Here is a 15,882-nt window from a genome sequence, read left to right as displayed (position 1 = left end):
GAGGGTTAAAGGTACCTTTATTCAAACAAAGTATGTTCCAAGGAAAAAATAAGTGGTAAAAAAATAGAAATAAACCACCAAGTTACTAAAGAACCTAGACAAAGTTTTCTGCTCCAAGACATTACATCAGCAAGGAAGGAACCTTCTTTCAAATCTGAAGTAATCCCTTAAAAAAAAGAGAAAAGTCAATAGTTTCACAGACCAGAAAGTCCTTTGGGATTATTTTGTCCTTGATATTTTTTTATACTGCTGTAAGGGAATTCCCAACAGCCCCAAACAGCACACATGGAGAAGTCCTGCAAGATCATTTCGGCTGGGAAGGAGGTCCCTCGGGGTGCCAGCACCCATTCCAAAGCTCCTTCAGTTGATGTCCCCTCAGGCTGGGTCATTGTGGGCCAAAACGGGTCCATCAAGCAGCAAGTATCTGGCCTCTGAAGATTCTGAAAGAACAGAGGGAGCTATGTCATCCTACAGAGTCAGACCATTGGTCCATCTCGCTCAGTACTGAGTGATGGGTAGCAGCTCTCCAGGATTTCAGGCAAGAGTCCCTTCCTAGAGATACCAATGTTTGAACATGGGACCTTCATGCAAAGCAGATGTTGTGCCTTCCTCATGCAAACCATTTCCTTTCAATTCAGGAACGCTTTCTTCCGGCAATCTTTCCCATAGGAATTGCTACTTGCCAATTCCTCTCATGCATGAATGAGTGGCAGTTTGTCTCCCACCTTTCTGTGCACAGTTGCAGTATTCTTCCCAGCATCAGCTACTGGGGAATCACAAGCGGGGAGAGGACTCACTCAGGGTCCTGCTGGCCGCTGTGAGAACAGGATGCTGGACTAGATGGGCCACTGGCCTCATCCAGAAAGCTCTTGTGTTCAGTTGCTATTCTGGCATTCTGAGCAGACTATTCCAATGGATACATAAGGAGTGCTTCAATACAGGAGTACTGCCAACATGAAGCCTCTCCAGCTGACAAATGGCAGACGAGTCTTCAAAACATCTCTCTGCTGGCAGCTGGACACACAAAGGTTTGTGCGAAATGGCTCTGTAGATCTGCATGGCCAGCTGCATCATAAGGAGAAATGACACAACTGGCAGTTCTCCCCTTACTGGAGGCCCTGCATACCTCATTATGGGCTACTGAACCTGCTGCCAGCACCCTTGGCTAACCACCAGGCATACCAATTCTAGAGGGCCAAGAGGTCTGCAGCCCCTTGAATATTTGTTGGAAGTGGGCTAGGCCCCCTCAATATTGAGGGGAGCTGGCTACGTCGCACGCATGACGTCACATGCATCACATATTGTGTGTCGCAGCATCAATAGCCGGCTCCTCCAGAACACTCAGCTTCGTCCAGACAACGTGATGTCACACATATGACATCATACACATGTGATACTTGCTGAGCCCCCTGTGTCTTGGGGGCAACCTGGGACCTCTTCTGACCATTCAGTGAGAGTTTGTCACACACACACACACATTGCCCTGCTTTGAGGAAGGGCGAGGTATTCTGGGCAGGGTGGTTGAGAGTGTACCTGAACCTGCCACTATGGTTAGGTATGGCAGACCAAGGCTGTAAAAGTTACTTTGGCTTCTATCGCATGCACCATTAAGTAAGCATAAGGATTATCGCTTGTGCAATGGGGCTTGGACAATGTCCTCAGTTCGGCAATATTTCTTGTAGTCCCCTCTTTACCCACCTTCCCAGTTCAAGAGAGGAATGCCTTCATACTGTCATGGATGACCCCTCTGCAGATGGGGCAGCGTCTTAGATTAGGAGCGCATTCTGTGCAAACCACTAAGTGGCCACAAGGCACCAACACGATGGACACGTCTTTGTCCATGCACACTTTGCACATGCGCTCCTCCCGCAGCCGGCGCAGCTCCTCCTCCGTGCTCACAGGAGACTCTAGCAAGAGGAAGGAGAAAGGTTCAGGAACAGCCCAAAAGAGCCGTTTTGATTGCTCGGTGCCACACGACAATCTTGCAGTCCAGAGTTTCTATGTTGCGGGGGGAAAGGGGTTGGGCTAGAGCCCAGAAAATCTGGGGGAAATCCCTGTTCTTCGTTAAGTTTATACTGACTTATTTGTCAAGGGAAATTAGCACCTTCAGTCAACATTCTCCCACGGTGAAAATTGGTCATACGAACCCAAACACTGGAATATTTTAAGAGCCAACTAACCCTTGACAAATGGACAAAGCCCCCTACTTAAGTACTTAAGCAATATACATTTCACAATATGGCTCTTTTGGACGATGCTCAGTGCACTGTTTTGTGAGTAGTTTTTATTTTGCTGTGTTGCATATAGCGGAACAAATTACATGGGGTTTTGTTTTTGTTTTTAAAAAGGAACTATGTTGTTACCAAGCTAACACCAACAGACTAGACTTGCTTGGCAACAATCCCCCTAAGAAATATGTCACGTCAAGTTGCATCTACTTTGTAGCCATTAGTACTATAACCTCTTAATTCTATCAGCTGAAATTTTTCATACTCTTGAAGTAATTGGGTCAAGAGTATGAGAAACTCTCAAACCACACAGACTATCCCTGCCACAGCTTTCTACCGAGGTCAGATCCACAAAAACCATGTTAAAGCCACAAACCAGCCATCAAAATAAACTCAGATATTCGGAGTTGTATCCATTGTTAGTCATAATCATTGAAATTAATGGGCAGGGCCATCTGGTTTTAGTGGGTCTACTCAGAGTAGATTTTAGTTTCATGCTGGTAATTCCTAACAGTTGTGTCCAAGCCCTTTAGCATCCAAAAACATTCCCCAACAAATGTGTTATGGGACACATGTTTATAGAGCTGCATTCACAACTTCTGTTTACTGTGCCCTCGCTGCATTTCCAGCACTGGGTTCTTAATTTTTGTTCTCACAACATTGTTCCCAAATGCATATGCATCCTGTGCTTTGTTGTGAAATATTGCTATTTGATGCATTGTTTCCCAAACTAGCTTCACGCTGATTGAAGTCCTTAAGCCACTCCTAATTCGCCTCCAGCCAAGGTGTGGACACGTTTGCAGGAGGTGAAGAAGACATCCTCACCCTGCCAATACTCAAAGAGAAATGAATCAAACACTAATTAAACTGTACTGATGTGAACAGCTGGGGAAGCACTGTGGAAACCACCAGGGAACACAACAAACCTCTTTATTGTGCTCCAAGATGGTAATGTGAAGACACCTTGGTCTCTGAGCACTTTTGCCGGTCTTTAGATGCGTTACAGAGAAATGAGTTATTTTGCTTAGCCAAGAATTAGGCTACCTGCTCCTATCCCACCTGGCTGCTCTGCTTCACTCTCTTCCACCAAGCTTACCTGGTTCATTTGGACGTCCTGTTTCTGCCTCTCTCCTCACTCTCTGAGAATCTGCTTGCCTCTGAGCAGGCTCTGCGCATAAAACACACAGAGAGAATATGACATGTATTGGGAGTCCCCGTTCACAAGGTCGGTTTCCCTACTCCAAATATATTTAGAAGCCCAAAATAGATTTTAAGAAGTTCGAGTGTTTACATGAAGCTGTAGCATCTTGGGGCCTTTAATTTTGGAGGGACTTTGAAACATGCTTTGAATTATCTTTTGGATTTTAGTTCTGACTATGGAGAATGGGCTGATCTGTCGAGAAGGGACAAAGACATTGTTAGGTTGGAGTCTCCCCGAGATCTACTCCTCAGTGCCAAAGGAAGGAAATTAAGATCAGCAGAAGACAAAGTAAAGTGCAGGTATAAATATGAAGAAGATCTGCAGAAGGGACATTGAAAAGAATTAAGAGCCTTGGACAGAAGATCACCAGGTTGATGGACTATATGGAATGGATAGAAAGGACTGACAGAACCCGAGACCAGGGAGAAGAGACTTTGGATGAAGATTGGAAGAAAGTTTAAAAATTTATTTAGAAAAATATTGTAAAATTAATGAGTGTTAGAAAAATGTTGGAATGAAACTATACGGCTTTAGTTTTAAGTTTTAGGGTTTTTTATGGTAAGATAAGGTTAAAATAAATTAAGATAATTAAATGACAGGAAATAGTGAAAGATGGAAAGGATTTGCTGAAATAATTAATAACTAGAATACAAAAAAGGGAGGTGTGAGGAGGTCGATGAAACAAGTTAACGAAAGATAAAGATATGGAAATATTGGATCTGTTTTTAATTGCTTTTGTTTTTGTTTTGATGTATTGTGTGTTTTGTTCTTGTTTATATGTATTGATTTGTATTGTTGACTTCCCCCCTTTTTTTTCTTACTTTTTTCTGTGGCTTTAAACTTTTAATAAATATCATTTAAAAAAAGAGAGAGAGAGAAGCTGTAGCATCTTAACACGTGTGAAGGAGTTATTTTGTACCAAAATGGGGCTTTTGGCATGAGCCTTGCAATAGCTGGAAAAAAGGGCAGAACAATATTGGGTGCCTGGATATAGGATATAGGTGGGAGAAAAGCCTTGGGCTCCACTGCTGTGGGGAGGAAGCCCCTCTTGAGATGACCCTGCTGTAAGATCTGGATTCCCTCCCTCCAAATTCAGGTGTAAATATGTGAATAAATCTTATTTCTTAAAGCTAAGGAAGCCTCCACTGTGTCTATGATTATCAAAGGAACACAGACCCTGGAGTGAGCACTTGGAACCTCTCCTGGATGTTTGCCACAGTTTGGCAGAGATTGGAGGTGGCACCCAACCTTTGGAACAATATCAACAGAGGCAAGACAGACCTCTGGCTGAGCAAGAGCTCCAAATTACAGAAGTACTTACCTTGGGAGCTGGTGGGATGTTGTTCAGGCCAGTGTAAGTTGTCCTCCTGGAAACAAATGATATGCATCATTTTGGAATAACTGCATTTATGTGCACACTTGCACACACAAACAGGCACATGCACAAGCACACACACACACACTCACCGGGAGTATAGGATTGATATGCGCTTCTTGAACACTGTTGATGAAGTCACTCCCTCTGGACTGCTGCAAGAATTTACACCTATAGATGTGGGACAGGAGAAGAGAAGATGAAACAGTCCCAATACTGTGACGGCCATGTAGAAAGAATCTAAAATCTAAACTCTCATAGGAATAGCAGTGATACTCAAAGCATCACAGATAGCGTTTACTTTTATTGCAAGTCATCAGTTATTGCCATCAGTCATAGCACATCACCAAAGTGGATTTCACTTGCGCTCAGACTGTGACATTTTGGCCTTCTGTCCTCCCTTTGAACTGTTGACTCAGACTGTATAACAAAATGCTTTGGGAATTCTCATTATTTTCCAGAAGTCACTTGCCACACAGGAGGAGGGGAGGGTGTGTGCTGATCAAAGAAGAAAAAAAAAACCCAGCCATAATAATATTACTATAAGGGGGGGGGGGAATACCTGTGTTTGCAGCCGCAAATATGTGAAATGGTTTAGGAACTTGTTGCTACACTTCTACATAAAAAAGCCAGCCAGCAGTGACCTCTTGCACAGAATGCAAAAAGGATGCAGAATAGCAAGCTGGTGAGTATTCAGTGAGGAACTGCAATGCATATCCATTCAGTCCAGTGTGTTCACTAGGTAGTCAGGGGGTCTGTGCCTTTCTAGCAGAAATCATGTGCAATTAAGCTAGGTCTCTCTGCTTTCAAAGCAGGAAAAGAACGCTAGCATCTGAACGCTTAGGCAAACAATTGGAAAATCCTATCCTTGTAAACACTGAATATCTACTTCTGGGCACAGGTTTCCTGAACATGCAAGGTTATTGTTTAACAAGAGTTTCCAAGTTGAATCTGGGAAAGTTGTCATCGCCAGTTAGGTGGGTCAACTTGCTATTGTCCTGTGGGACGTTACTAGCTATACGCAGGAGGTTTGTGAATCCACATATCAACTGTTCTCTGTTCCTGAAAGAGGGGTGTGTGTTTGTGAGTGTGTGAGGGACAAATAGGGATGTGTTACCTTGGAAACCAAACAGCATGCTCCATCCATGGGTCATCTCCACGCTCCCAGTTCCTCAAAGCGCCATCACAGTAGAAACACCGCACAAAATCCCCCTGGCCTGAAAACAGCCATGGCAAGAGGTCTCATGTTAATCACTTAAAAGCTGAAACAGCTGCAGGGGCCCACCAACCTTTCAGGGCCAGGGGACACATTTAAAATTTTGAGAAAGTGACATGGGCACTGGCTGCAAAAGGATTGTGTTCCGGGGCAGGGCGGGGGGGAGTGGCACAACACAAAATTACTGCCATGCCTAAAAGAAAAGAAAATCAAATAACAGGGGAGCGGAATAAGGCACCTACATCAACCACCACTGCAGCTGCTCAAAGAAAACAGTTCTTTGCTCCTCTCTTCTGTGGGCATCCAATGTAATGTGGACATGTTTAAGGGTATATGTTCCAAAGTGCAAGAGGTTAACCCAATGCAAACAGAAGCGAAGCAAGAAGACTGGTCTCTCTCATATTGTGGCTTTCCAAGGAGATATTTACGGAGGTTATTTGTGGGCACCATAGGGGGTACTGCTGGGCAAACTGGCACTTGTGGGCACCACATTGGCAACCACCACAGAGAATGTGAATACTTCATATTAGCTGCACACTGACATTCCATGATGATGCTGACACCTTACAGCAAGGCAAAGGAACCTTTTTGGCCCCATGGGCCAGATCCTTCTCAAGATCAGCCTTGTTGGCCAAATTTGGCAAGTGGATGGAGTTGACCAACAGTCCATCACATGATGTCACAATGACAACATTTGCAGAGTACTTTGAAGTCGCAAGTGCTGTTAAATGGGAGGTTTGCCCCTCGCCCTTCATTTTTGCAGGGGATAAAATGGGGGAGGGAGAATCCAAACTGGCAGCACTCCCTGGTTGGGACTGGAGACAGGGACGGGAAAGAGGAATAACAGCTCTGCATAGATGTTCCTCCACCCAACCCAACCAAGAGCCCCACAGCACCAAAGCCCCCACATACTCCAGGCAGAGACACTCATCCCACCTTCAATGAGGAGCATGGGGTTTCGATCCTGCTGTTTTTGCATTTGGGGAAAGCTCTTGTGAAGCAGCACCCCATAGTATCAAAAAACCGCACCCATCTCAAACCAGAGCAGCACTTTCGCAAAGGAATTTCAGGCTGCCACCACTCTTGTTTGAGCCTCCCAAAACTTCTGAAAGTTAAATGCCTTATCAGTGCTGGTTTTATTTATTCATTTTTTCATATAACTTTTTTTAACATTTGGTATCTTTTGTTCATTGCAAACTGCTTAGGGGGAACTGCTTCATTCTAGCAAGCTGTATATAAATTTCATTAAGCCAATATATAACAGCATAATCCCTTTTTTCAGTTCTTTCGAGCTTACATACCTGTGTAGAAAAATCCTGCTCTGGCGAGCGACTCTGGAGTCACCCGAGCAGAAGCTGGCCAATTTTCAAAAGTCACCAGGCGATCTCCTTCCGTCTCCATATCTGGGTATTCTGGTTGAAAGTCTACAGTGGCCTCTTCCATGCTTAAGTTTTGCAACATGCCAAGGAACTGTCCATCCACAGCATCCTGGAGGCCCTCAGCCTGAAGCATCTCTTGGTTTCCTGCATCCTTCCCCTGGATGAAAGAGCAGCTTGGGAAGAACTTCTTGTGCTCTGCCTTGGGGTCATCCTCAGCAACCCAGTCAAACAACACCCCACCACAGCAAAAACATTTCACTCTGTCCTCAGGCCCAATGAAAAAGAAGCCAGCAGCGGCCAGGTCAGCTGGGGAAGTAGGAAAGCTCTCCGGCCAATGCTGGAAAGTCTGTAGGCGCGTCTCCTCAAATTGCATGCTGGACTGGGACAGCCAGGAACGTCTGTTCCTAGATGCTCTTGCAGATGAGCTGTCTTCCATGTCCCTCTTTATTGAAAGGATATTAGCCATTATATTATCGACAAGCTGGTTGATTTCAATGGACGTCTGCCTCCAATAAGTAGCCTGCATCCCTTAGCTCTCTCTGGCTCAGCCTCCTGCGAATTCTGGAAAGCTCTTGAACTCAGAAAAGCCACACAGGCTCCCAAACAGCAGGCAGGCACAAGGTTCCGGTTTTTCTACGGCCTGCTGATTTGGTAGTTGCTGCAGTACAATTGCTGCCCTTCCACCTGGACAGAGAACAAAAAGTTTTACAGGAAGTCAAGGGGGGGTGGGCAGACATTTGTGTGTTTTAGTGAAAAAGAGGGACAGAGGAATTCAGCAGTGGCTTAAAGTGGAGGCAACAAATTTGTGCAATATCTCTTTTTTTAGACTGAATGCATCCATTAATTCTGGGCATTGTAACAGCAGGACAAAAAGGAGGAGTCAGTGACTTATTTAATGACTAAACAAATTTTAACATTTTGTTCCATTTGCAGAGACAAGAAATGAAAAAGATCAATTTTATTTATTTTATTTTTTAAAAAATTATTTTATTAAGGATTTTCTTGTTTTACAGAAGTGTAGTGCCTTGTATTATTTTTTTTTTGCATGTAACATTTTTACAAATCCGTTTCATTTGTTGAGGCATTAGGGGGAGAAGAAAAAAGAAATGAAAAAAGAAAGGGGGGTGGAGAGAGGGAAGATGGATGGGGGTGGGGTCGGATGGCGGTGTTTCTATTATGTTTAATGTATGTAGAGTTTGGTGTCAGTGTTGCTTGTGTTGTTCACTTGTGTTCCTTTGGTGGTGAGAGAGGTTGGGGTTAACTGACACGGGGACAAACAGAAGACGACGCCTTCACCCCGGTATGGCTCCCCTTTATCACATACACAGCCCAACAGGACAATGACAATAATCCACCAACAGCATACAAATCAATATGGCTAACCTGATCCAAAACACCCACCCACCTCACTCACACACGAAAACAAAGATCACCACAGCCAATCACAAGCAAACAATCACACCCTAGGCCAACCCCAAAAGATCAATTTTAAATATCAAAGCCTCCAACTCACTGGTTCCATTTACAAAAACCTCTCTGTTACAAGTTACATTTGACAGCCAAATTGTCATCTACAGTGCCATTTCCCCTTAAGTATAGCTGATAATTAGGTGGGATGCGTTAATGGACTTGCTCCAGCCAACATCACACAGTGAAGCTAGAGACGTTTGGGGAGAAAGGCAATCGATTTATAATCTCTTGCACGCAATTGTCAAGGAAGTCAACTCTGTTTGTGGGGGCAGGATGAGATCACCCAATCTGCAGTTCCGAGATTATTTTGTTCCCACGCCCACCCAAAACAGAGGTTCAAGTCCATGATGAAAGTGTTAAGAGGGCTTTCCGCCATCAAATACTGATGATTTCTGCAAGAACAATGAGCCAATTGAACCAGAATAAATGTGAATACAAGGCAAATCGATAATTCTGAAAGCTCACGTGCTTTTTCTTTCTTTAAAGGGCAGGGGGAGATAATCTGGGACCATTCAGATATTGCTGGACCACAGCCCCCATCACCCTTGAACATTAACCAGGCTGTCTGAGGCTGATGGGAGTTGTGGCAACATCTGGAGGGCTAGAGGTTATCCCCCCCCAGCTCAAAGGTCTGTAAGTGTACAGTGCAGCAGGTCCTTAAAAGAGGCATCTCCCTAATTTCCCATGCCTACACAGGAATGCATTTAGTGCAGTGCATAGTACAGTTATAGTGCCATATCAGACTATGCAGCTTAGCAGCTCAGAGCTCACTCTCTTCACAATCATGCAACCACACAAATCTACACCTTTAAAGCCCCAAACGGCTCGGTCCAGTATATCTGAAGGACCGTTTCCAGCCCCATCGTTCTACCCTGACACTCATGTCCAGCACCTAGGGCCTTCTGGCGGTTCCCTCACTGAGAGAAGCCAAGTCACAGGGAACCAGGCAGAGGGCCTTCTTGGTAGTGGCACCTGCCCTGTGGAACGCCCTCCCACCGGATGTCAAAGAGAACAACAACTACCAGACTTTTAGATGACATCTGAAGGCAGCCCTGTTTAGGGAAGCTTTTAATGTTTGATGCATTACTTTATTTTAATATTGTGTTGGAAGCTGCCCAGAGTGGCTGGGGAAGCTCAGCCAGAGGGGCAGGGTATAAATAAATTATTATTATTATTATTATTATTATTATTACAGTCACAGGTTTTGTATTTATTAGTTATAGTCCACATTCTTCTTCAAGGCAGAGTACATGGTTCCCCCGCTGCCTCAATTAATCTCCACAACAATCCTGTGCTGCAAGTTAGGCTGGGAGGCAGCGAATGGTTCAGGTCACCCAGTGAGTTTCATGACCAAGTGGGAATTTGAAGCCTGGTCTCCTAGGTCCTAGTGAGACACACTAATCATTGCACCCTACATCTTAAGGCATCATTGTTGTTTGCAGGTATAGCAATCCTGTTTTATAGACTGTAGAGGATAGGAACAAGATTTTAAGGAGAACTGTATGACCATTCAATCAACCCACATCAGAGAAAATATGTAAACCCCTGCCTTGTAGGGTTTAGTGTTACATAGGTTTTCTGAAAACGGTTTTCATTACCCATTTTGTTTCTGTATATGTGATAAGTAACTGAGATATGATTCCTTCAACTCACTTCCTTTTTTTTTTAAGGGAGGGGATTACAACAAGTAGCCAAGCTTCCCAATGAACATGATAAGGCAGTGGTTCCCAATTAGATAATTACTAAGGACCCCCTATTTTAAAAAGCCAAGCCACTGCCCCCCTTCTTTTGAAAGTTTTGATAATTCTATGGTAGTTACCTCTGCAAAGCATTTTTAAACAAACTGTGGGGCAGCACTAAAACAGAACAAAAATTTGAGAGTACCATGCAAAAATGACAAAAAAAAGTTGGGGGGAGGCAAAGAATGGGGGCATGGACCCCCTGGGTGTTTTCTGCAGACCCCTAAATGGGAACCACTAAGATAAGGGATTATTTGAGGGTTAGCACCCTGTGTAAAATGAGATAAGCCAGACCAGCACAGCACATCTTCAAGCTCAGTTGCTACCTGAAGAAGATTGCCATCCATTTCTACCCCTCCTTTTCCCGTTAACATGGTAAAATATATCATGGCGTATACTCAAATAGGCAAAACGTATCTACACAATAAATAAGCTCTGTAGAGCTCAAGCAAATAAACCAAACCTCAGGACTAAGTTAATATCCACTACTGTACTTAAAGCCTCTAAATATTCAACAGCATTATTACAACTAGACCTCAATACATTTTGTTCCGTATGCATGCAGGGTACTTACTTAACCAGAACAAACTGGAAGATCACTCAACCACAAATCAGAGAACAAGTGTCTAACACTGGCTTCTGGGGCCCCTTTACCTTCCAATCTCCACCCAAGCAATTAACCAATTTGTGCTTCAAATCAAACATTTAAAGCTGCAAGCAGTTTGTAACCTGACCGAAGCAAAAAAACCTGATAAGCCAGTGCGGTACACAGAAAGATACTGGAGTGTAGAAACCACCGTCCCGTGGAGATGTGGGTTCAGTTCTTCACTCGGGCAAGCAGCTCAGTGAAGTAGCTTTGGACACAAAAAGGGGAGTGGGAGGCAGAAGGATGAGTGTCATGCTCCGAGCCCCTTGGAGGGAGGGCAGAACAGAAATGTGATAAATAAGATGCTCATTCCCATTGCTTGCCAGTTCAGAGCTCGATCTCTCATTTGTGTTGGCCTTATTCTGAATAAGTTTAGTAGAAGTGCCATCCAGATGCCCAAACTTCGAACCTCTGTTGGAGGAGACCAGTCGGAAGGCAGATATTTGGATGTAGCAAGAAGTGTGCTTGAGTTGGTTAGAGAATGGGGTGATAATGCCAGGGTTGCAAATTCGATCCCTGTATGGGACAGCTGCATGTTCCTGCATTGCAGGGGGTTCGATGAAATGATCCTCAGGGTCTCTTCCAACTCTACAATTCTACGAATGCCCTCCTCGCCCCTCATCGGGGGGCTCCTTTAACAATTAAAGAACAAATGGGTGTGGTGATTTATTTATTTTTAAAAAAATCTGTTACTCTCACACAAGGTTTTTGTGTACCAGCCACACTATGTGCATTCACTATTAGACTTGTTAAATGACCAGGTTTTAAAATGTGCTCCAAAAGCAAGCAATGCTCATATGATCAGGATTGCCTTTAAAAGACCCCTATTATTATTTTTTTTAAAAACCCATATGGATTCACTGGTTTAAGGTGATAAGAAGTACCTATTAAACTCTGTATTGGTTGGGATCCAGGTAATTAAAGGAAGGCCTCCTCCCACATCAACCTCCCTAGACATCTGTAAAATCAGTTTCAGGCTTCGGGGGCGTGCCCCCCCCCCCCCCCTGGTAGCAGATAAGCAGTAAAAAGAGAAAGCAGTCTTTTACCAGTAACAGAAATGTTTAATGAATGCAGCAAAAGCACAAGCAGCCATTCTCGGAGTGCAGATGCTCCCAATTAAGGTTCCGCCCACTTCCCTCTAGTCACGTCCGTCCTCTCATCTCCTAGCCGCCTGTTCTCTCAACAACTGAGCCTTTTGCGAAGCCACCTTAACTAATCCCCTAGCTGTGGGACTGAGAGGCTGCACATCTTCCAGTGAGAATCGGCTAGCTCACTCTCTTCCCGTTCTAATTCTTGCTGTTCACCTCCCAGTTCTGCCCAACTATCATCTTCCGAACTGTGCCCCTCAGCAAACCATTGTTCCAAATCAACACTACTCCCCTGCTCCTGTGGAGTTTCAGGATCCTGGCCATGAGCAGGGGGAGAGATAGGCTCCCACCATTCCTCATATAGTTGTACTCCTCAGCCTGGTCTCTGACAATCAGAAGGTTTAGGCAGAGTGATTTAGAAGCTCGTGCATGGACTGATCGGCCGCAGGGCTATGCAATCTAAGGCTACCGGGGGAATCACTTCACCATTCCTTGAGGGCTTCCAAGTGGCAGATAGAAGTGCATGCCTGGTATGCATATATTGCTTGGTGCTTAGGAATGAAATCATCTTCTTCTCACTCACGTTTTGTATTGTTTCTGAATCTTTTTTAAAAGAACCACTTTGCATTTGGCAAGACACTCCACAAATTGTTGCCCAAAATGGAATGCAGTCTTCAGGTTGGAAAAAAAAAATCCCAAAACATCCCTCACCCGTCTTTCCCCAAATAGATTTATCCTTTAGGTGGCAGGCAGTCTTGTAGGTATTTTTCAGCCCCACCTTCGAGTTATGACATTTATTGGCTTTTTTATGTTGCTGTTTTTATTTGCTATGTTATAAACCTGCCCTGGGACCTTTTGGATAAATAGCAGTATATAAAATTGAAACAAACAAGCCTAGTTAAGACTGCAGGGAAATAGAAGGCCATGCAGTGCTTTTGCGCAAAGGTTTCCTCTGGATTCTCCAAACTTTGGCACTCTCGTCTGTCCCCTAGTGTAGATAGGAGCTCTGAACTCCCTGCCTGTGCTTTGAACCATTAGGAGCTCTGCAAAACCTTCACTGAAGCTTTGTGTGTGTCACACGTTGACAAGAAAGCCCAGGGTGGGATGTAATGGGATTCCAATGGGATGCAAAATTCACACCTTCTCTCTGAAATGGCATGAGGCTGGCCACAAGTGGCCCCCCTCCACCAAGGGGAGGAAAGCTTCCTGAAACTCAGGGAAGTGTAACAAAGCCTGTTGTGAACTGCCTGGTGGTGGGTGAAGCGAAGGGCCGTCTGTGGTCTCAGCCCAAACCCATCATCCTGCCTTATTGCAACTCACGTATACAAAGTACTCTTCATTTAGTTGCATTTGACAGGCTTTCAAAAGTGGTTTTGGAGGTTGAGGAGGTTTCTGTGTTACTTCCATTGAGCCCTTTGTGGCAGGAGTCAGCTTGCTTCTACTGTGTGTCTCAGAAGAACCAGTTCTTTTCTATTCATTCAACAACAAATAATAATAATAATAATAATCCTTTGCTACTGACATTGGGTCTGTAAAGAATCCCTGTAGTAAAGAATTTGTTGAAGGTTTGATGCATCACCCATCTATTCCCATGGAGATCTTTATTCAGAAGCAAGTCCCATTAAGTTAAATGGAATTCACTCCCAGGTGTGTATAATTGCAATTAATTTGTTGTGACACAGCAGAACCAGATGTTTGGTGCTATGTCTTTAATTTCCCAGTTAGTGCCAGGAATCGGTTCTTAGGCTTTCTTCAGGTCTCCTTAAGCGGGAGAGCTTGCAGCCTTCCAGATGCTCTGAGTCAACAACTCCCATCAGCAAAGAACAGAAGGGCCCAATGGTCAGGGATGATGGGAGTTGTAATCCAGCAACACCTTAAAGCTGTGATTCTCAAAAAAAATTCTCTGGGCCACGGAATAAAAATTTGATAGCACCACAACCATTTTTTTTTAATTGATTACAAATACATTTGGGGGGGGGGGCACAACTCCTAGCAATGCTTGACATGAGTCTAATGCACCACTGGGCCCAATGCAGACCTTCATTTTCAGCACCTTGACACCAAAGAAAGTATTTGCTGGCAAATGTGCCATCGGATCTAATGCACCCCTTCATTTCCGCAACGTAATTTGGCCAAAAAAGGGCGAGCGTGAGAAAATGCGGTATTTTGTAGTATGATTGTGGAACACCCACAAAGTATAAAGCAACACAGCTGCGCAAGAACATGAATTGTTCCCAAATATATGATTACAAATGAGCCTTTTACATAGGTACCTTACTGATGTATAGAAGCATTCAACAGGAGGAGTGAACTTGCAGCATCAAGTGATGCTCTTGCTCTCATTTTAAAAGTAAAAATGTGTGTGTGTGTTTGTAGAGCAGGGCTGGATTTAGGTTTGATGAGGCCTTAAGCTACTGAAGGTAATGTCCAGCTGTGTCAACAACAAACTGTTGGCTGTTCTTCTGTGTTGAATATATGCTATATGGTAATTTATGGACCTAATAGGTATCCAAAGCCATTTGCACATAACAAATAGGAGCCTGCACAACACAAAACACTGTTGCTGTATGTAGGTTTTATTTTATTTGTTTTTTAGCTTGTATTTTGGAAATGTACATCCAGGTTTTTTTTCCTTTAATTTTTTGGGGGGCCACCAAGAGAGTGGGGCCCTATACAGTGAAATGTTTAAATGCTTTTCTGAGTGCCCTGGAATCTCCCCGTCCCACTTGCCACCCTCTCCTCCTGCCAGACCCTTGGAGAATCAATAACCACCGAGGAGGGACCAGTTGAAGTGCATTTACCGTACTTCTGCCATTTTGGGTGCGCCAAAACAACGCTCCCTGCCAGGGAACGTACCCAGAAGTCGGTGGCTGCGTCATGGCTCCCGCTCCTTAAATATCGCCGCCTGCCGTGTCTCGCCCGCCTTTCTTCCCTTCGCGGTGCAACGTGTGAAGAGCCCCTCACTACACGTGAAGCGGGGCGAGGGGGACGCGGAGGCTGCCGCTTCCTCCCCCCCGCCAGAAACTCAACAGGCGAAGCTTCTCGCGCCAACGGCCGCCGCCCGAGCACCACCTGTTGGATTTCTGCCTGCGGGGAGAGACCCCCCGAGCCACGCCATGGGGCGGCAGCAGCGGCATACGAAGACTTAAGGGGTCGGCAACCCCCTGCCCACTGTGTGTCAAAGGAGCAACCAGCCATGCCCGCGGGCAGGCCGTTCCCGGCCGCCCTCATGAGGTAAATCAACAACCGGCCATCCCGCCTCTCCTCAGCGTTTTCCCTCGTTCTTATTGGCTCCTCGATTACAATAAGGACCGCCTCCTGTCAATCACGCCCCCCCCCCTGCAATCGGACGACGGCGGGTTGGGCGGGATCTAAAAAAAAACGGGGCCCGGGTGGAAAAATGGGCGGAGCCTGATCCGCGGAACGGCCGCCGCCACGGTCGCAGCGCATGCGCGGCAGATGATACGTTTGCTCATTTCCCCCTCCTCCCCTTCCCTCTCGGGTTAGCGTGAGAGGCTGGGGGCGGTTCTTTTTTTTTTT

General features: G+C 45.0%; 1 protein-coding gene across 2 annotated transcripts; it reads right to left on the bottom strand.

Annotated features, from left to right (window-relative positions):
* On the bottom strand, positions 1-15,645 carry BIRC7 (baculoviral IAP repeat containing 7). 2 transcript variants are annotated; one of them, XM_028735420.2, is made up of 8 exons: positions 15,199-15,645; positions 7,322-8,083; positions 5,922-6,021; positions 4,897-4,975; positions 4,751-4,796; positions 3,325-3,396; positions 1,699-1,907; positions 1-440 (listed from the first exon to the last, which is right to left on the bottom strand). In XM_028735420.2, the coding sequence occupies exons 2-7, from the start codon at positions 7,923-7,925 to the stop codon at positions 1,708-1,710; spliced, it is 1,101 nt and encodes a 366-aa protein (XP_028591253.2). In that variant the 5' UTR covers positions 7,926-8,083; positions 15,199-15,645; the 3' UTR covers positions 1-440; positions 1,699-1,707. The 2 variants fall into 2 exon arrangements, with proteins under 2 accessions (XP_028591253.2, XP_077785495.1); XM_077929369.1 differs by lacking the exon at positions 15,199-15,645 and adding an exon at positions 15,144-15,162.
* Positions 15,646-15,882: the final 237 nt, after the last annotated feature.

The sequence above is a fragment of the Podarcis muralis genome, chromosome 5 (genome assembly GCF_964188315.1).
Source record: "Podarcis muralis chromosome 5, rPodMur119.hap1.1, whole genome shotgun sequence".
In the NCBI taxonomy this organism is placed as follows: Eukaryota; Metazoa; Chordata; class Lepidosauria; order Squamata; family Lacertidae; genus Podarcis; species Podarcis muralis.
The sequence above is the reverse complement of the archived record's forward strand: the minus strand, read 5'-3'. Positions and strand labels throughout refer to the sequence as shown.

Coding starts and splice junctions, on each gene's coding strand:
- BIRC7 (XM_028735420.2), bottom strand. CDS start 7,925: ATGCAGGCTACTTATTGGAGGCAGACGTCCATTGAAATCAACCAGCTT. Junction 3,397..4,750: donor ACATCCCACCAGCTCCCAAG/GTAAGTACTTCT, acceptor TTTTATGCGCAG/AGCCTGCTCAGAGGCAAGCA. Junction 1,908..3,324: donor AGGACGTCCAAATGAACCAG/GTAAGCTTGGTG, acceptor TCCTCTTGCTAG/AGTCTCCTGTGAGCACGGAG.